This window comes from Pristis pectinata, chromosome 30, assembly GCF_009764475.1.
Source record: "Pristis pectinata isolate sPriPec2 chromosome 30, sPriPec2.1.pri, whole genome shotgun sequence".
In the NCBI taxonomy this organism is placed as follows: Eukaryota; Metazoa; Chordata; class Chondrichthyes; order Rhinopristiformes; family Pristidae; genus Pristis; species Pristis pectinata.
The window spans coordinates 8,919,859-8,941,539 of NC_067434.1; the positions used below are offsets into that span (position 1 = coordinate 8,919,859).

The following is a 21,681-nucleotide window of genomic DNA, read 5'->3' on the forward strand; positions in this document are numbered from 1 at the left end:
CTGGACTCACCTATCACCTGCCTGCGTGCGCTCCTCCCCCACCCCCGAACTTCTTATTCTGGCTTCTTTCCCCTTCCTTCCCAGTCCTGATGAAGGGTCTCGACCCGAAATGTCGACTGTTTATTTCTCTCCATAGATGCTGCCTGACCTGCTGAGTTCCTCCAGCACTTCTTGTGTGTGTTGCCCACTTCAGCCTAGTTCAATAAACCTACAGGTCATTAAGGATCCCTTTTAAAAAGTGCAGGTGGGAATGGAATAGAAATGGGGCTCATCCTGGAGCTAAATGTCAGATTTTCTTGCAACTCAGTTTTGCAGGAGTGCTGTCAGATTAATATTCCACAAGGATTAGTGTAACCAATTGCCTGTATTGCTTTTTTCCAGTGTTCATGTACATGCAGAGTCACAATGTAATTTGCCAATTACTGTGTGTTATGCTATAAATGTAGGGTCATGATTCAGAACAAAATTGCAAATCAACTTCTATTGCACTATAAAAGATGTTCATCAACCTGTCCTGCTTTTATTTGACAAGAAAGAAATCATCATTTTCTCACTCAATGTAAAAAGTATAACTGTGAATTATTAATCTGTATATTAACAACTGGGTAAACATACCAAAGATACTAACCTGGAGCTTACAGAGATTCCTTAGACACATTTTGCCAATCACTGCTCCAATCACTAAAATGGTGGTTTCCTGGACTTCTCTGCTCGCAATTTTACCCCTAAGCTTAGCCTTTAAAGGAAACATATCAGTTAGATAAGTGATTACAGCAATACTTAAATAAAGCAGGTGGGGCCCAGGTCTATATAGAGCATGTCTTGGTTCACTAATTTCAACTTCAACTGAGAACAACCCTTAGATTTCCAAAAGAGACTCTGGTCATTCACTCTTCTTTACTGCTGTCTGCAATCTCAGTGAGTAAACTGATGTTGTGCTCTTGGATTCAAGCACTTCAGTGTTCATTTAAACTTAAAACTACTTATTTGCAAATCTTTGGTTTATTGGTGAAGTTCAAGACTCCAAAGTTTTGATACAGAAGTATTTCGGGAATGCGGATATAGCAGTAATTGGGCCACATTCATTAGACCCTCTGGTATCTCTGCGTTCCTCCAATTTTGGCCTCTAACACATTCCTGTTTTTCATCACCCACAATTAGTACCATCTCTCCAGTTATCTAAACATTAATTTTGGGAATTCCCATTTGCTTCTTAATCTCTGGCTCAGCAAACAATGTGTCAAAGCCCATCTATCAACTCCTGTTTTGCCCAAAAGAAATATCACCTTACTTAGAGGGGTATGATACTGGTAGTACATGTAATACAGAGACACAAGTTCAAACCTTACAAAGGAAGCTAGAGAATTTAGAACAAAATTAAAGGCCAATATCCGTAACGTGATTATGAAACTACAGGATTATGGCAAAAACTGTTCTACAAATATTCTTTCACAAAGGAAAGTTGTCATCTTTCCCTGTTTGCTTTTTATGTGACCATTAGCAAAATGGATTACCCTGAATAAGTTACTCTTTTAAAGGCAATTATGGAATGCCTTCAATGCTAATGGATAAAAATATGTTATAATCAGACTGTTTCATCAGACCTGATCCCATTGCTAATATGGTAATCTATTAGCACAATAAGGCATGGGTTGATAAGTGACAAAAGAAACATTTGTATCAGGCAATGGTAACAAGAGTATGGAGTAAAAAACAAATTGCTGGAGGAACTCAGCAGGTCAAGCAGCATCTGTGGAGGCAGAGGGATGATTAACCTGACACAGAGTCTGGACCCTGTTACCCAAGTCATATGTAAGCAGATCAGAAGGTAAATACAATGAGTCATTATCATGATTTATGGGACATTAGCATTGACTGGGGAAAGAGAGAGCTCTTCTGTTGGGATGGTCTCCACTTAAACTGAGCTGGAAACAGTACCTGGTGAGTCAAATTACTAGGGCTGTTGTCAGTGCTTTAAAAATGAAGAAAAAAGGGCGGTGGGGGGTGGGTTTATGCTGCATTTGTGCTAATTTCCCACCAAAGTATGTAAAGGAACCACATAAGAAAAAGACTATTTTAGATCTTATTATTTGTAATGAGGCAGGGATTAACTAGTAAACTCATACTGAAAGATTCTTGGGGAAAAGTGATCATCATATAGTAGAATTTTGCTTTGAGCTTGATAGTAATATTCTTGTCTGAAAATATGCTCTTAATACAACTAGATTAATTACTAGGGTATTAAAGGGTAAGCTGGTTAAGATATATTGGGGGAAATTAGGGTAAGTGTGTAACAGTAGGTAAGTAATAGTGTACATTAAAAAAACACATTTTCAATTAAGTCAATTTCTTTTGAAATAAAAACTTCACACAAGAACACCTCCATCTATTGCCAACTAAAAATTTTAACACAGTTTCATCTTAAAAAGTAATTTATAATGTTCAAAGATTGGAAGTGAGGCCACAGATTTCAAGGGTTATAAAAGAATAGCAAAGGATGGCCAAAAATTGATTGAAAGGGGAAAAAATGAAAATTTGAGTAAAGAGCATTTCAGGAATTGTCAAATAAAAGTGATGTTAAAAATAGTTAAGAGGAATGAATGGGATTAAAAGCTGATATATTCCCTGCACCTGATAGAGAGGTAGAGATAGAGAGAATAGAGAAAGAATAGAGAGAGAAAGAAACAGGAAACTACATGCATAACAGCATTTGTCATGACAATAGTAGAGTTTATTACTAAGAAATGATCACAGGGCACTTAAAAAAGCAAAGCATTATAAGCAGAATCAACATGAGTTTACAAAATGGAAACCATATTTGACACATCGATTAGAGTTTTTATAGGAAGTAACAAGCAGGATAAACAAAGGAGAAAAGAAGAACATAATAAATAGAAAGAACAAGGCAGCAGAAGAGGGTGAGAAGCAAATAGAGCCAGAATAGACCCACCCTTTTTAATTTCCCACCGCCCAACTCCTTTGTCTTCCCTTATTCCTGTGGCTCCCTTCACCCACCTTGATGACCTGCCCATCTCTTCTCCTCTCCTCCTCCATCCTTTATTTCATGGTCCACTGCCCTCTCCTACTGGATTCCTTCTTCTTCAGCCCTTCGCCTCTTCTACGTATCACCTCTCAGCTTATTACATCTTCTCCCCCTCCCCCACCCACCTACCTTCCCCCCTCACCTATCCCCTGCCTGCGTGTGCTCCTCCCCCTCCCCCCACCTTCTTATTCTGGCTTCTGCCCTCTTCCCTTCCAGTCCTGATGAAGAGTCTCAGGCCGAAACATCGACTGTTTATTTCCCTCCATGGATGCTGCCTGACCTGCTGAGTTCCTCCAGCACTTTTTGTGTATTGCTCCAGATTTCAGCATCTGCAGAATTTTGTGTGTCTCTGAATAAATCCAAGAGGTGGTTAATGTAAGAAAAAGTGGTTAAAAAGATAAAAATAAGAGTTCTATATCTAAAAGAATGTAGTATTGAAAATAAAATCAAAGAACTAACAACACAAATAAAGATAAATGGGTATGATATATTAGGCATTATGGAGACATGGTTACAAGGTGAAAGCCAGGAACTCAATATTCAGGGATACTTGACTTTCAGAAAGAATGGACGCAAAGAAAAAGATGGTGGACTAGTTCTGCTAAGAAGATGTGAAATAAATACAGTTGTGAGAGATGATCTATGCTCAGATAATGTAGGGTCCATTTGGCTGGGGGTAAAAATAGTAAGGGAAAGAGGTTGGTTGTAGCAATAGTGTAAATTAAAAAGTGTAAGTCAAGAAATAAAAGGTGTATGTAAAAAGAGTAGTGCATTAATCATGGGTAACTTTAATCTTCGTATAGATTGGGTTAACAAATTGGAAATGGTAGACACAACAATGTAATTAATAGAGCACATCCAGGATAGTTTTCCAGAATACTTATGGAGCCAACCAGGGAATTGACTAGTATGGATCTGGTAAGGTATGAAGAAACAAGTTTAATAAATGAAGTCAGAGTATAAGATTCCCTACAAAGCAGTGATCACAGCATGATTGAACTTAACATTCAACTCGAGAGAGAAAAACGTAGTTATCAAACAACTGTTAAACTTAAATAAGAAAAGTTACTAAGTTTTGAGGAGAGAGTTGGTTAAAATGGACTGGACAAATAGATTAGCAAATAAGATAATAGACAAGTAGGGGCAGACATTTAAGGAGATAATTCATGACCAGCAAACTGGGGGGGGGGGGGGGGGGGGAGGTTGGGGAGGAGAAATAAACCAATCATGGCTAACCAAGAAAATAAGGAGCACCAAGTTGAAAAAGATAACATGTAAGATGGCAAAAGTTGCTGTGAGGCCTGAAGATCTGGATAAATTCAGAATTCAGCAATGATCATACTTAACACAGAGGTGATGGTGTGATTATTGGAGTCCAATCATCTCAGCCTCGGGACCTCACTACAGGAGTTTCTTGGAGCAGTGTTCTCAGCCCAAGCATCTGCAGTCTTTATAACTTTCATATCATCATAAGCTTGCTTATGAATTCATAATGCTCATTTCTATTTTTGAACTCTTCAAATATAGAATATTTATATGGGATGATAAGTAGCAAGTGATGCCATGCAAGATGATTGATGAGACCAATGTGGGAGGAGCAAACTCGTCAACAGAAAGGACTGGAGGTGCCTAACAAGATAGATGGGTGTATAATTTGTGAGGTGGTGCACTCCTGTTGTTTGACCTCGAGATTTTCAATACTTTCCCAAACGCTCTTCCTCCATTTTGAGCAGTGATTTCAGGGAGTTGGGGTAATCTGTATTTTGTTAAGGACAATTTGAACACATCTTGTAGCTTTTCCTCCACCTGGTTTGCAACCTCTTCCCTTGATGGAGCACAGAAGAATGTTTGTGCCAGGAGTCTGGACATGGGCCTGTGAATGCCATGACTGGTACAATGCAGCTGTCTGAGGGTAATAAGGGCCTCGTGCTGGGAAGTTAGCCTGGGAGAGGATACTGACATTGGCTTGTTCATCCTTTCAGTGGATTCAGAAGATTTTGCCAAAACAGTTTCGGTAGTATCTTTCCAGTGCCCTACTGCAGATCGTCCATGTCTCAGAAGCATACAGAAAGGCAGGGATCACCAAGACCTGGCCGACCATGAGTTTTTTTTTTATAAACATTTTTTTTTATTTTCAAACACCATTTTTCTCAATCAACTAAAAGCTGTGCTGGTGCATTGAAGGTGATGCCTGTCTTTGTTAAGAGATGGATCCTGAGATATGACAAGTAGTCCACATTCTGGCCTTTATATATTGCTCACTTCTCAGGAAAACTTACTGGTACTTCACTAGCAAAACAGAAAGCTTTCATTGGTTACTGGCACATAAGATTTCACCCCTGTAGCATAGTAGTGGAAAATTATTTAAACATATTTATCTCTTATTACTGGGCTCACTCAATTCACATACTCAGGTACATGAACCCCCTGAGGATCTGATCCTGTAACACATACATACATACCAGCAATGTGTTTAAGAGCTCTTTAGATGGGCGGGAAGACAAGGCGGCAGCGTATAAGAATGTCTGCACTTGAGAAATGTGTTTTTCTGTGGTGAAATCCAGATATTCCGAGAGTGCACTTAGGGATGATTCTGTCTGTGCTGCTGTCGCTGAGTCTATCAGAAAGGAGCTAGAAAAAATCAAAGATCGTAAGAAGCCTTCAATTGTAGAAATGTCATCACTGGGCTCAAAAGGATTGAAACTGTCTTGAAAACCTTCAATTCTGTTTCATTCGCAAGCAGGAAGTTATCGCAAAAAGCTGCAATTTTATGAAGATTAAGGGAATCCAACTGACTTGAGTAGAAATGAAAATACCCATGGAGACACAAGAGACTGCAGATGCTGGAATCTGAGCAATAAACAATCCATTGGAGGAACTCAGTGGGTTGAGTAGCATCTGCAGGAGGAGAGGAATTGTTGATGTTCTGGGTTGAAACCCTGCATCAGGACTGAGAGTGGAGAGGCAAAGTGGCCAGTATAAAGAGGAAAAGGAGAGGCTTTCCACTCTCAGTCCTGATGCAAGGTTTTGACCTGAAACCCGAGTTCCTCCAGCATATTGTTTGTTGCACAAAAACACCCAAGCTTCTTGCTTGCTGCGGTCCAGTTTTGATGATTGTAAAAATGAACATTTGTTGCTTGCATTTTCCAACAAATGGCTTTACCCAAAAATACATGACTCACAAACTAGCAGGCAGCAAGGGGATCTGACCCAATGTGAGTGCAGAGGTATGTGAAGATGTCCATGAAAACAGTGTCACATTTGGTGAAGTCATGAAGATCCTCAGAAAGGAAATGAAAGGCTTTGAAGTTCTACCATGTAGCACAATAGTTTATGTGCCACAGGATTGATTCTGGGGAAAAAAAATCAATCACTAAATATTACTGACACAGAATTGTAATAGGCACACAATGACGGAGTCCTTAATTCTGAAGCAGGTATGAGCCAGAAGAATGAGGACTGCTTTGGTGTTAGTTAATGGACCATATATTACTTGGGATGCTGCTACTGAGAACAACCATCAGTCTTTCTCCAGGTAGATCCTCCACTAAGTTTTCATCATTCCTCATTGCTCTCCACCTCACCACTGACTTCTGCCTCAGACCTTCTTGGCAATCATCTTTTTTCTTCCTGCCTTTTCTCAACATCTGCCTAACTGAGACCTTTGTCACCCCACAATCCTTCCTCAACTATTATGTTGCCCACCAACAGCACCCCTTCACAATTTCTCCATAGTCTCTACTCTAAGCACGGGCATGAGATCATGGAGGAAGGCCTTTGTGTGAGTTTTTTTTTGTTTAAAATCCATTCTACGACGCACAACACCTTGGTACTTGCTTGCAAGTATATCACAGCCTGGTGGAATCTTCTCCCAGCCTTCCCCTGCTCTCTATCCCATTTCCCCATTATCAATCCTGCATCTCCTCTCAACCTCCACTTGCTCCGTTCCCCCTCCCTTCTGCATGGCACAATTTTAAAGCACAGTTTTTGGGTCATGATTTTTAAGCCAATGCCCTTTCAATTGGAAAAGCAGAGAAAAAGTCTTGGTGACTAATGATTATGATGTTGCTACAAACATCACCCTGGTTGGTAAAGCCTTCTTTCCCTCCCATTCTATGCAAAAGTTAAAGGTGAGTCTAGCTTACTCAACGGTTGCTTTTTATTAACAGGCTTACTTGTAGAAACTGTACATGTAAGCTAAACTATGATTACAGGTTGAAGCATCAGATTACATCATTCTAATTTGACACCAGCTTTACATGCAGCAATTCTAGTTCTTATTTATCAGAACAAGGGGCCATGGAAGAAAACAAATTATCGGTATTGATAATCTGGCGTATTTAACTCATTCCTTCCACTTTCCTCTTCCTCTGCTATTCTGTTGTAACCTCCTATTGGCCCTATGTTTTCTCCTATTTATTATAAACTCATTATGCCACCACGTTTGTCAGTCAATCAAGCAAGGTCTCCATTCTATCACAAACCAATAGCTTTCACTGTTTTTCCTGCATCCCTATAATCTCTAGCATTTCTCTCTCTCTCCAGATGCTGTATTTCAGAATTTTGTTTAAATTTCAGATTTCCACCAGCTTTCCTATTTTGTTTTTGTTTAATTGGTAGAATAGTTGACTAGGTGCAGAAGTATGTTCTAGCAGGGTATCCAAGATTTGTTTTTTCACTAACACTTAGCTGGGATGCTAAGGGAAACATTTTATCCCTTAGCATCCTAGCTTAACTTGTAACTCTGGAGAGTTCTTTTCTGACACACAAAATAGAGCCCTGACCTACACCGAGGCTGATGAGAGAACAGGAGAGTGATTTCAGATCAGAAAGTGGGTTTTTATAAAAGGATTTTCTAGAATCTTAAGCAAATGTATCTTCATATTAGTAAAAGGAACAAGTGCCATTGACTCACATCTCATTGTCAGCTGCCTTCTTCAGAAAATTCAGGATTTCTATCTTCTTTGCTTCTCTCAGTAGATGAACAAAAGCCAGAAAAACTTTTGCTGCAGATACTTTAGAAACATCTTGCAGGCTGTCTTTTTCATTGAGACTTTTCAAATAGCCATTTGCCTAAAAGAAAAGCAAAGCAACATCTCATTGTGAATTCTGTCCAATGTTTCATATCAGTTCAATTTAAGGAGTCTAGAAATATTCACCAAAGGAAAAGGAAACTGCTGCATGTATGTATAATTTTTGCAATGTGATAGTCCTGTTAACTGATCTACAGAATGATCTGATGAAAAGGTGATAAAGTGAAATGTTGTGAGTAAGTTAGATAAAAGATAAAACTACACTTGCTGAAAATAAGACAAGAAAATCCTAGTAATACTGAGGTCAGTTGAGAAATATTGAGATCAATCAACATTTAGTGAAAATGGAGGTATAGTTCTTCAGGGGCATTCACTGGGGTGCTGCACAGATCCACAATGTATTAACCCCTCTGTTTTTAACTAGCTCCTTGTTGCCTGGTATATATTTTACATTTTATTTCCCATGCATGTCTTATTTTACATGATTTTGGGGTTGGAGTTTTTAAAGCTGAATTCTGAAAAGTGATCTCAAAACATTAAAACCTGAAAACTGATGAAATAAAGAAGGATTTATTATCATAGCTATGTATTTGTTAGTTATTTTTCAATTAACTTGTCAGTTTTTTCTGAACTGATCATCAGTTTTTCCAGATTTGTGGCCTAGCATGTTTGCACAGTTAATTACTTTCGATGTCCAGTGACTGGGTTAAGGAGATAATCACAATAGACATTCTGTACCAACAAGTTGCCAGAAATAATTGCTCAGAACACTAGAATATAGAAGCAAGAATAGGACACCATACCCTTCAAGCCTGTCCTGCCATTTATTATGATTATTGGCTGATCTATGTTGGTCTCAACTTCTCTTATGTGCCATTTCTGCCTACGCCTCTATTCATCTATCAAATATTTATCCACTTCCACTTTAAATATTACTGATGATCCAGCTTCCACCACTCGCCAGGTCAGAGAATCCCAGAGATTAACCACCCTCGGCAAAAACAAATTTCTATGTACCTCAGTTTTAAATGACTGGCCCCTTATCTTGAGACTCTCCCACTAGTGAAAACATCCCAACACCTACTTTATCAAACCCCATTAGGATTTTATATGGTTGAATAAGGTCATCCCCATTCTTCTAGACCAACGAATACAGGCCAAAACTATTTAGTCTCCCTTGATAGGACAACCCTGTCATCCCAGGAATTAGCCTGGTGAATCACTTTTGTACTGTCTCTGATGTTACTACATTTTTCTTAGGTAAGGGGACAAAAACTGTATTCAGAATTCCAGATGAGGCCTCACCAACACCCTGTTCAATTGCAACAAAACCTCCCTATTTTTAAAGTCCAACCCCTTTGCAATGAAGGCCAAAGTGTCATTTGCTGCCTTAACTGCTTGTCGGACTTGCCTGATGGCTTTTTCTGATCCATACACCAGAACATCCAGATCCCTCTGTACTTTATTCTCAGTCTCTATCCATTTAGATAATAATCTGCCTTTTGATTTCTCTTACCAAAATGCATCATTTCACTCTTCTACACATTAAACCTCATTTGCCAGTCTTTGGCCCACTCACTCAATCTATCTTTATCCTATTGCAGAATTACAGTATCGCTATCACAACATGCTCTTCCACCCATTTTCATATCATCAGCAAATCTGGAAACCTTACATACTGTTCCTTCCTCCAGGCCATTGATGTAAGTAGAGAACAATTATAGGACAAGAACTGATTCCTGCAGTATCCCACTAGGTATCTTCTTCCAATCTGAAAAGGACCCATTTATTCCAACTGTTTTGCTGTAACTCATGAGCAAACAGTACCTTGAGCCTTGGGCACTGCTCAATTTTGCTGTGGGGCACAATGACTCTTTGATGTAGTTTTAACCGCACAGATGAATTTCCAGGCTTTTATTTCCTTTCTGCATCTTGAAAAACCAATGCTGTGAATATCTTCATTTGACACGTGGGAGTATTACTTTTGTTCGCTTTTTCACATTTTTGAAGTTCTGGGATGATTTTCATTTCAACTTTTGCTTTGTTTTTTTATTATATATTTGCATTGGGGTATAACTAAAGCCCGGCTTGTCTAATATTTTGCAGAGAGAGTTTCTTTAACCTTTCACTGCCTGTCAGGAGTTTTGACTGCTTTATGAACGTTTTGGGTAGGATTTCTCTTAACTTCAATATTGTGTATTCAATCATTAAAAAACAAGAACAGCTATTACAAAGGAACACTATCATTGACAGGTTCCTCCAGCTCTTCACCAGCTCATTTTGGACATGGATTTTGATTGCTTGTCACAAAATAGATTCATAGAGATGTACTGCACAGAAACAGGCCCTTTGGCCCATCATGTATATGCCAACCATCTATACTGATTCCATGTACCAGCATTACAATGCTCACTTTCTGATCTGAAATCATTCTCCCACTATCCATGAATCTCAGAAACATATCTAGGGTGTCAGAAAAGGACTCTTTTTAGGGTGACAAGTTCAGCTAGGGTGCTAAGGGATAAGCTGTTCCCGATTTCAACCACCCTCTGGGTGAAAAAAATCTTCCTCAGATCCTTTCTAGACTTCTTACTCCGCATCCTAAACCCAGGCTCTCTCGTCCTGAACACCTCTGCCATGGGGAAAAGTTTCTTACCATCTACCCTGTCTATGCTACTCATAATTTTGTATACCTCAGTCAGATTCCTTCCTCAGGCTCCTTTGCTGCATCCAAAGCAAATCCTATTTATTCAATTTTCAAGGGTACTCAGTGATAGTTTAAACATTGAAATTGTCAGCAGCACCCATACCCAGAAATATATATATTTTTTAAAAGCCTTGGTACTTAAGGTCTAATCATATCAAAACTTGATAAGCAACTTCACCCAAACACAGTTGACAACCATTCATCAGAAGCAGGTAATGAAAATTTTAGTATAGAATATCTCTTCAGTCCCCTATCATAGATAACATGGTCAAATTACAGGACATAAATGCCAGATTTGATCTTTAGCAGCTGGTGTGAAAACACTACAAGGGAAAAATCTACTTAACCATACAGACCATCCCTGGGTTACAAATGCCCAACTTATAGACACTCATATTTATGAACGAGCTCCCATATTATTATTAAATTCAAAAGTCCATGTATGTACATACATTCGTTCCTACAAACAGCAGAACTAATTTCTTCTCTCTCCACTTTCAGTAATTGTTCTTTCATATCAGTCTTATGTGCTTTAGATGCCATTCGTTACAATACAGTGGAGGTATGGTTGCTGTATTGAGTGATTTTTGTGTATTTGTTAACCAGGAACAGCCTGTATCCTCACCATCTGCCTTTGCAAGAATTATCCATCCACGTCAGGATCAGTATGAGTGACCAACTTAATAACACTAAAAATGAACAAAGTTTATCAGAGATACATGCAGAATTTTAATTTGTTTTAAATGGAATTTGAAGGCACAGTGTGAGCTTTGTGAGCCTATAATTGCACTTGATTGCTCAGGCACAAAAGAACAAAACAAATCCTTTCCAGCATGTCATAATTGGAACTTTGTACTGATTTAGTTTATTTTTGTAAGCTACGATACCTACCTGCTTCAATTGTTAAGACTGTCTGGTTCAGATGATATAGAATTTAAGACCCCAACCCAAGCCAAATGGCTATAATTCAGTAGAAAGTTCTGGAGTTTAAATCTGATGAGGGAAATTGTCTTTCAGATGTGGGTTAACACCAGGATTATGTTTACCTGTCCTAGTAGTTCAAACCATCATCTTGCCCTGTATGCAGAGTAGTGTCCTGACCATTATTCTTTTCTTATTTATTATTACCAAACTCCAGAAAGTAATCAAGTAGTTAGTTGTAATAGAGAAACAAAGGACTGCAGATGCTGGAATCTAGATGAAAAACACTATGATACTGGAGGAGCTCAGCAGGCCAGGCAGCATCCGTGGAGAAAAGCAGGTGGTCAACGTTTCCAATCAGGACCCTCCTTCAGGACTGAAGATAGGAAAAGGGGAAGCCCAATATATAGGAGGGAAAAGCAGAGCAGTGATAGGTGGACAAAAGAGGGGAGGTGGGGTGGGCACAAGGTGGTGATAGGTAGGTGCAGGTAAGAGACAGTGATAGGCAGGTGCGGGGGAGGAGAGAAGAGTAGATCCACCATGGGATGGAGGGGTGGGGGTAGAAAAAAGAGATAGGCTAGGAAAGGGAAGAAGGGAAGTATGGTGGGTGTGGAGGGCGTGGGGTTACTTAAAGGGGGAGAATTCAATGTTCATGCCATTAGGCTGCAAGGTTCCAAGATAGAAAATAAGGTGCTGTTCCTCCAGCTTACACTTGGAATTTTCCTGTGCTGTTCCAGTTTGCTTAAACCTATCACCACCTTGTACCCAGCCCACCTCCCCTCTTTTGTCCATCTATCACTGCTCTGCTTTTCCCTCCTATATATTGGGCTTCCCCTTTTCCTATCAGCCCTGAAGGGTCCTGACCATAAACGTTGACCGCCTGCTTTTCTCCACAGAAGTTGCCTGCCCTGCTGAGTTCCTCCAGCACCACAGAGTTTTCATCTAGATTCCAGCATCTGTAGTCCTTTGTTTCTCAGGGTGAGCTACTATATGGATCCATTGGGAAATCACGTAGTTGTAAACATTTTATTTCACGCCTACAGGAGTCAGTTTTAAATGGATCCACATACAATACAGACAGAACACAAGCAGCTTTGCTTTTATAAAACATTGGCTATATTGATGGGAGAGGGGAGATAGACATGTAACTGAGTCTCAGAGAGATAGCTGAACAGGCTGTAAGAGAATGTTCTCCACTGGAGGGATGTTCTCTGTGCAGGAGGCCAAGAAGACCCTCCAGAGTGCTCCTGCCACGTTGGTGCTAGGGAGGTCTCTGTAAGGACTAATAATGCCCAAACTATGAATGCCTGCTCTTTGTGGACATCTGCAGTGATAGTAAATCCTTGTGCTCACTTTGCCACCTTCTGTGGACTCAAAGAAAATTAGATGATATCTTCTCTCCTTTAATTTAGAGTTTGGATGACCTTCCTGATGCAGGAATGAGCAGAAGACTTGCGAGATGTGGCACAGATCAATGGCAGTGGACTGGAATGATCTCAGGCTTGGAAGATGGGACTGACAATGACCTTGACTTCACCTGACAGCTGTTCAGTTAAATGTACAAGGCTGCATTTGAGCTTTCCAGAAGTTACAGATCTCAATGAATGTTATCTCGGTGAAGTGCAGCCTCAGAGAATATTAGCTATGAGTACAAGTCTGAGTAGATAAGGTCTTGTGTGATGAGCACTTCTTAAAGCACCTCCCACTTGGTCCCTGCAGTTGCCTTGATACCTCTGATGTCTATGATCTATTGCCAAGCACTCCAGCAAAAGAAATGTAACTAAGCACTAAAAAAATTGCAAGAAAATGTTATTAATTTTATATCCAGCCTTCTTGCAGAATAATGTATAAAATTATTAAGCGCATAGACATGCTATTTTAGTATATGTGTGGTCTGTGATCCTGATTTGAGAGTCAAGTAGTGTGCCTGCTTTGTTACAACACAGTAAAACCTAATTTGCTTGCTCAGAAAAACCAAAGCTACAAGTTCAGCCTTGTAAATAAATCTTCTTTTGATACATAAATTGAGTATAAGTTTGTATGTGTTAAGAAATTACAAAAATGCTATATTCCTCCTTCATTTTACTCCGTCCTTGTTTGCTGTACTTCCATGCCACCTTTTGTGTGTAAAAGGACATCCAAATCCATCTGAAACTCAACATTTATATTCAGTGCAGATGAAGGGTCTCGACCCGCAACGTCGACTGTCCATTTCCGTGCACAGATGCTGCCTGATCCGCTGAGTTCCTCCAGCACTTTGTACATTGCTCACTTACTTTTAAAATGCTTTCTTTTTCCTATTCTTTATTTCCCATCAGCCAATCATCAATCCATGTTAATACACATACAACCTCCAATCAAATGACTCAAAATTAAATGCACAATACCTTTTTTACCCCAGAAATGAAAAGTGATTTTATTTTAACCCATAACCATTTCCAGGTCAGCAAGAGAATGCTGGGTAATGTGGATTAGGCACGAAAGTAGAGTTGATTGTAACAGTTGAATGTGACATGATTTTACTGAATTGTGGAGCAGGCTCAAGCATTGTACTGGTATCTCCTGGTTCCTATTTCTTATGTGTTTGTGATCAACTGAGTATTTCTCATCTTGAGTTAACCTTCCACACCTGATAAGGTGACATATGATGATGCCATTCCCCTCTTGGACTGCTCTCCATTTTAGGATGACCTTCAGATTGTTCTTCCTGACCTTGTGTCTGCCCTCTGATTTGGCATCTATGATCCACAATTGCTGGATTCCCAAGTCCCCAAATCCCATTCTACTGCCGTACAATCCCTCTCCCCTACTACCTCCAAATAGTTTTCTTAATTCTGCTGTGCCATGAACATTTAGACACAAGTCAGTCTCCAGGCTTTTCACTTCCATCATCACTATACAAATGCAGCCACTTTCTCAATTTCTCATCACTCCTCCTCCCCATAACCCAACCATCCAAGCATTGCCAGTTTCTCGATTTCACCCTTTCCTACTTCTCACTACCTATCAAAAGTTGTCTGCTTACCAATTTCCCATTCCCTCAGTTCTGCCAACAGCACAGGCCCATCAGCCATCCTAACCTAGCTATGGAATAGATTATCTGTCGGCAGATTTCTGACCTTAAAGGATAGCACAGTGTGCAGCTAATAGAGCTGTTGCCTCACAGCTCCAGTGGCCCAAGTTCAATCCTTACCTCCAGTAATGTCTGTATGGAGTATGTACATTCTCCCATGATATTTCTCTGGGTGCTCTCGTTTCCTCCCACTTCCCAAAGACCGCAAGAAACTGCAGAATGTTGTGGACGCAGCTCAGCACATCATGGAAACCAGCCTCCCCTCCATGGACTCTGTCTATACTTCTCGCTGCTCCGGTAAAGCAGCCAACATAATCAAAGACACCACCCACCCCAGACACTCTCTCTTCTCCTCCTCCCATCAGGCAGAAGATACAAAAGCCTGAAAGCATGTACCACGAGACTCAAGGACAGCTTCTATCCTGTTGTTATAAGACTATTGAATAATCCCCTAGTACGATAACGATGGGCTCTTGACCACACAATCTACCTTGTTATGGCCTTGTGCCTTATTGTCTGCCTGCACTGCACTTTCTCTGTAACTGTAACACTTTAGTGAAAACAATAACAGAATGCATGATAATGTGATGAAATGATCTGTATGGCTGGCATGCAAAACAAAGTTTTTCACTTTACATCAGTACATGTGACAATAATAAACCAATTTACTAATTTACCAATTTGACATGCAGATTGATAAATTAATTGCCCATTGTAAGTTCCTTCAGGTTTGTAGACATGTGGTTGAATTTGGGTGGTTGTGTGGGTGGGAGAGTTGATGGGAATGTGGGAAGAACAAATATGAGATTAGCATAGGATTAGTCTAGATGATTGCTTGCTCGATGGTTGGATGGACTTGCTGGACCTAGGGGCTGTTTCTGTTATCTATGGCTCTAGTGAGCAATGCCTGGTCAGTGGCCTTAGTTGCACCTAAAGTTTCCTGTGTAAATTGGGGTTAGGATGAGGTGGGGAGGGTATAAGTGGCAAGTAAGTGGTTGGTATCCCACTATCATGCTCTTCAACACTACCATTCACATCCACAAGAACTTCCAGACAGTAATCCTTCACACTCAAGTGTTTAGAAATGATAGTATTCCTCCCTCTTCCAGGAAATGATTCTTTTAATTTAAAGCTAATAATTAAAAGGATTATTTTCACTGGCACATCATATCCCAGACTTGCCAAAAGTAATTCAATGAATCAACTAAAGTGTTCAAATGTGCAGGTCTGGTGCGTAATCTCCATAACACAGCAAGAGCCTAAACAGTTAAGTAATCAGATTTAAAATGTGGGCAATATAAGAACAATATTTAGGGAAAAGGAACCGGGCAGCAACAGCCACAGGCAGCTCATGAGCCTTGATTGTACTTTCAGTAAAGCCATTGCTGAATTTGCTAATTCTGCTCTCGTCAAGCTTTTCTTAAAGAGCCAACATGACAAATGGCCTCCACTTGTGGTGTTAATTACACGATTCAACAGATATTATAACAGATCTGAATTGTAAAATATATTCTTGAAATAAACTATAATTGCTTTAAATTGTAATATTCTATTAGTGCCATTTCAAACATAGAACAGTACAGCAGAGGAACAGGCCCTTCGGCCCACAATGTTGTGCCGAACTAATTAAACTAATGATGGCTAATTAAACTAATCCCTTCTACCTTCACATGATCCTTGTCCCTCCATTTTCTACACATTCGTGTACCACTCTAAGAGCTTCTTAAGTGCTATCGTATCTCCCTCTACCACCATCCCTGGCAGTGCATTCTAGGCACCCACCACTCTGTGCAAAAAAAACCTGCGCTGTACATCTCCTTTGAACTTTCCCCCTTCACCCTAAATCCATGCCCTCTGGTATTAGATATTTGAACCCTGGGAAAAAGATACTGGCTATCTATTCTATCTATGCCCCTCATCATTTTATAAACTTCTATCACTTCTCTCCTTAGCCTCCACTGCTCCAGAGAAAACAACCCTAATTTGTCCAACCTCTCCTTATAGCACATGCCCTCTAATCTAGGCAACATCCTGGTAAACCTCTTTTGCACCCTCTCCAAAGCCTTCACATCCTTTCTATAATTGGGAGACCAGAATTGAATGCAATACTCCAGATGCAGCCTAACCAGGGTTTTATAAAGCTGCAACATAACTTCCTGACTCTTGAACTCAATGTCTCAACTAATAAAGGCAAGCATGCCATAAGCCTTCTTTACCACCTTATCAACTTGTGCAGCCACTTTCAGGGAGCTATAGACTTGGAACCCAAGATCCCTCTGTTCATCAATGCTATTAAGAGTCCTTCCATAAACTGTGTACTGTTCCTTTATATTTGATCTCCCAAAGTGCGACACCTCACACTTGCCCAGATTAAACCCCATTTGCCATTTCTCTGCCCATATCTGCAACGGATCTATATCCCATTGTATCCTTTGGCAATCCTCTACACTATCCACAATGCCATCAATCTTTGTGTCATCTGCAAATTTACTAATCCACTCACCCTGTTTGGGAATAACAACTTACCTTGGTGTGAAGGCCAGCTGAATCCACTTCAGTTCTTCCAAGTCTGCCCAGAAGAAATCACTTACCTCCCAGTCCAGGTGGCTCCACTACAGGGCTCCCTGGATGGATGAGATGCAGCCACCTACCCTGGAAGTGAAACTGAAACAGCATTCAAGTCCCCCCTCCCCGGCACACTACTAGCTAACGACCAGGACATTGAGAGCAAAATTGATGACCAAGACAGAGATTGATCTACCAAACAGAACTGAGGGACTGCTGTGTGCTATGTCTCAAGAAACGTGGCTTACATTTGCTTCAAGTGGCACTTGACTGCACCATACAACCCAAGGGCTCCTCAATTCGCCAGATGGACCTTGCAGCGTCCTCAGACAAAGATGTGGATGTAAGATCAGTCTTTTGGAGAGTGAGCCCACAGAAAGCATCTAGCACGGCTGGTGTCCCTGGCCACGTCCTTAGATCCTGTGCAGATCAGCTGGCGGGGGTATTTGCAGACATACTTAAACCTCTCCCTGCTTCAATCTGAGGGTCCCACCTGCTTTAAAGAAGACCACTATCATCCCGTACCTAAGAAAAACAAGGTAACGTGCCTTAATGACTAACACCCAATGGCTGACATCCACGATCATGAAGTGCTTTGAGAGGTTGGTCATGGCATGCATTAACTACAGTCTCCAGGACAACCCGGACCCACTGCAATTCACCTGTGGTTGAAACAGGTCTAAGGTGGACACCATCTCCCTGGCCCAACACTCATCTCTGCAGCATCTGGACATCAGACTATTGTTTATTGACTACAGCTCCACCTTCAGTACTATAATTCCAAGCAAACTCATCTCCAAACTCCTAGACCTGGTACTCAACACCTCCCTTTGCAACTGGATCCTTGACTTCCTGACCAACAGACCACGATCAATAAGGATAGGCAGTGACACCTCTGTCACGATTATTCTCAACACTGGTGCCCCACAAGGCTGTATTCTCAGCCCTCTACTCTACTCCATATACACTCATGACTGTGTGGCCAGATTCTGCTCTAACTTCATCTACAAGTTTGCAGATTATACCACCGTAGTGGGCCGTATCTCAAAAAACAATGTCGGCGTATAGAAAGGAGATAGAGAGCCTAGTGACATAGTGTCATGACAATAACCCTTTCCCTCAATGTCAGCAAAAGAGCTGGTCATCGACATCAGGAAGGAGGGTGGTGTGCATTCTCCTGTTTGCATCAACGGTGCTGAGGTCAAGAGGGATAAGAGTTTCAATTTGGCATGTCTCCTTTGATGCTCACCAATTTTTAATCAATACACCATAGAAAGCATCCTATCTGGATACATCATGGCTTGGTATGGCAACTGCTCTCCCCATGACTGCAAGAAACTGCAGAGTTGTGGACACAGCTCAGCATATCACGGAAACCAGCCTCCCCTCCATGCACTCTGATTATGTTGGCTGTTTCACCAAGGCAGCGAGAAGTGTAGACAAAGACCACACCCACAGGACACAAAGATCTTGGTCAAGGCCCCAGTAATCTCATCTCTTGCCTCTTTCAATAGCCAGGGGTATATCCCATCAGGCCCTGGGGACATCCACCTTGACATTTTTCAAGAGACTCTTCACCATCTCAAAAAGCCCCAGCATATCAGCATGCTCCACACTGATCTCACTATCCTCCATGTCCTTCTTCTTGGTGAATACCAACGCAAAGTATTGATTTTGGAGCTCGCCCACGTCATCTGCCCTCAAACACGTTTCCTCCTTTACCTTTGAGTGGTCCTACCCTCTCCCTAGTTATCCTCATGCTCTTGATGTATGTATAGAACGCCTTGGGATTCTATTTGATCCTACTTTAAGGACTTTTCATGGCCCTCTTGCTTCACCAAATTCCCTTCTTGAGTTCTTTTCTGGCTTCTTTATATTTCTCAAGGTCCCTGTTCAATTTTAGCTTCCTAAACCTTACACATGCTTCCTTTACCTTCTTGACCGAATTCACATCCTCTTTCATCATCCGAAGTTCCCTTACCTTGCCATCTTTGTCCTTCCTTCTTACTGGAACATACCTGTCCTGTATTCTGTGCAGTTGGTCTTTAAGTAGCCTCCACATGTTAGACGTGAACTTTCTCAAAAACAGCTGTTCCCAATTAACTCTGTCTAGCTCCTGCCTAATACTCTCGTAATTTGCCCTCCCCCAATTTAATACTTTCCTGCAAGGTCTGTATTTATCCTGATTCATAGCTGTCTTAGAACTTATGGAGTTGTGATCACTGTTTTCTAAATGTTCCCCTACTGAAAGATCAGTCACCTGGCTAGGCTCATTTCCCAATACATGGTCCAATATGGCCCCTCCTCCAGTTGGACTATCCACATGCAATTTTTAGAAACTCTCTTGGATACACTGAACAAATTCTACCCTGCCTAACCCTCTTGCGCTAAGGAGGTCTATACTGGGGAAGTTGAAGTCACTCACTATGATAACCCTGTTGTTTTGGCACTTTCCCTGATCTGCCTGCATATCTGTTCCTCCATGTCCCGGTGACTATTGTGGGGGGGGGGGGGGGGGCGGTGTCAAAAGTATAATCCCATCAGAGTGATTGCACTTTATTTTTGAGTTCCACCCATACAGACTCAGCAGATGAGCCCTCAATTATGTCTCCTCTGAGTGCAGCTGTGATATTGTCCTTGATTAATAGCGCAACTCCTCCCCTTCTTTTTTTACCTCCCTCCTGATCTCTTCTAAATGTCAAATCCCTGGACTCTCTCTCAAACAAGTCTCTATAATGTCCACAACATCATAGTTCCATGCTCTAAGGTCATCTCCCTTACACTTAATACTCCTTGCATTAAAATAAACACATTTCAACCCTTCCATCCCATCATGTATATTACCTTGCTCCTGCCTGCCTTTCCTTACAGACTTACCGGTCATGACACCTACCTTCCCCTCAATCCCTCCACTTTCTGACCAGGGGCTCTTAATAGGTACAAGATGATTAGCGTTGACTGTGGGCCATCATAATTCACCTATCCAAAAGAATGTGAGAGCTCGCTTCCATCTAATGCCATTATTTCTTAAACGATTGCAAGGATTTGACCTTCACTGCTTTACCCAGGTCAATTACAAGTTCTTTTGGCTTTTGGGAGAAATATGTATAGATTGCTAGATGTATGTAAATTTCCAGCCCCAGATCAAGAGAAACTAGTATAAAGATTCTTTGTTTATGGCATTTCATAATGTTTTTGAAATTCTGTATTTTGTATATACACTTGAGAAAGTAAAAGTACATTGCTATCACTTAGCTATAAATGTATTTCACTATACAATGGGAAAAATATTTCTTTGCATTCAAAGTAGATAAGGTCTGTTGCTGCAGCTGTAGAAATTGAATAACTACTATTCAGTAATCGAACTGTCATTTACCATGACCTAAACTAAAAAAAATTCTAGGTACCAGGTATTAACTTCAAAAGAACAATCTAATGATTTAGAAGAAAACTTTAAAAAATTAAATTCTGTTTTTGTATTTCATGTCTTATAACATTCTTGGAACATCAGCTGTCTTGAGATCTCTCCCAATATTAGATACTTAGCAAAAAAAAATTATGGGCTACAGCCAAAGGAGAGATAATGGAGTTCCATTTTCCCAAGGATATAAGATGCAAAGTAAATGCAAGCTCATTCTTCTGCTTCCAATTAACCACAAGTTATTTCTCTGCCTATATTCGGACTCTTGGTCTAAGTATCATGACTCATCATATCATATGACTGAGTAATAAATCAATTCTGAATATAACGTAGACTTAAACATCCCAGAGCATTCTCATTAAAATTATAAATTTAACAGATTGAAGCTGGTGAAGATGAAACATGTTCTCTGAACCCTTTACAAAGGTACAAACTAATACATATCTGGGACAATCAGCAATTTTAAGTGGAGTGCAGCTTAAAATGTGATTTCTGCTCATTTGTTCTTTCCCAGAAGAAAGCTCAACGCAGAAGCGGAGTTTGGATTAAACCCATATTACTAATTATGCTTGTGGTTCATTTTCACAAGGCACATACTTTCCAAATTGAGCATTAAGCTGCAAATATTTTTCTTACGCCTGGATGTCAACCAAAAATGCACTTTTATTGCATCTGTAAGTTGCAAAATGTCCCTAAGTATTTGACAGCAACATTATTAATCAAAGTTTCATACTGAGACACTCAAGAAAGATATTAGGACAGGTGAATAAAAGGCTAGTTAAAGAGGTAGATTGTAAGAAGTGACCTACAAGAGGTTTAGGGAGACAATTCTGGACTTTAAGGACGAACCAGCTGAAGACACAGCTGGCAATGGTTGGATTGGTATTGACAAAGGGTGTACAAGATGCAGAAATGGTG

At 40.5% G+C, this 21,681-nt stretch overlaps 1 protein-coding gene across 1 annotated transcript in view; it reads right to left on the minus strand.

Moving 5' to 3' along the window:
- LOC127584729 (microsomal triglyceride transfer protein-like) overlaps nucleotides 1-21,681 on the minus strand; it is an 81,977-nt gene that overhangs the window by 21,106 nt on the left and 39,190 nt on the right. Inside the window, exons 8-10 of the mRNA XM_052041636.1 lie at nucleotides 7,959-8,116; nucleotides 5,506-5,674; nucleotides 629-736 (exon numbers count right to left, since the gene is read on the minus strand). Of these exons, the coding sequence (XP_051897596.1) occupies nucleotides 629-736; nucleotides 5,506-5,674; nucleotides 7,959-8,116 (435 nt within the window). The remainder of the gene's footprint in view (nucleotides 1-628; nucleotides 737-5,505; nucleotides 5,675-7,958; nucleotides 8,117-21,681) is intronic.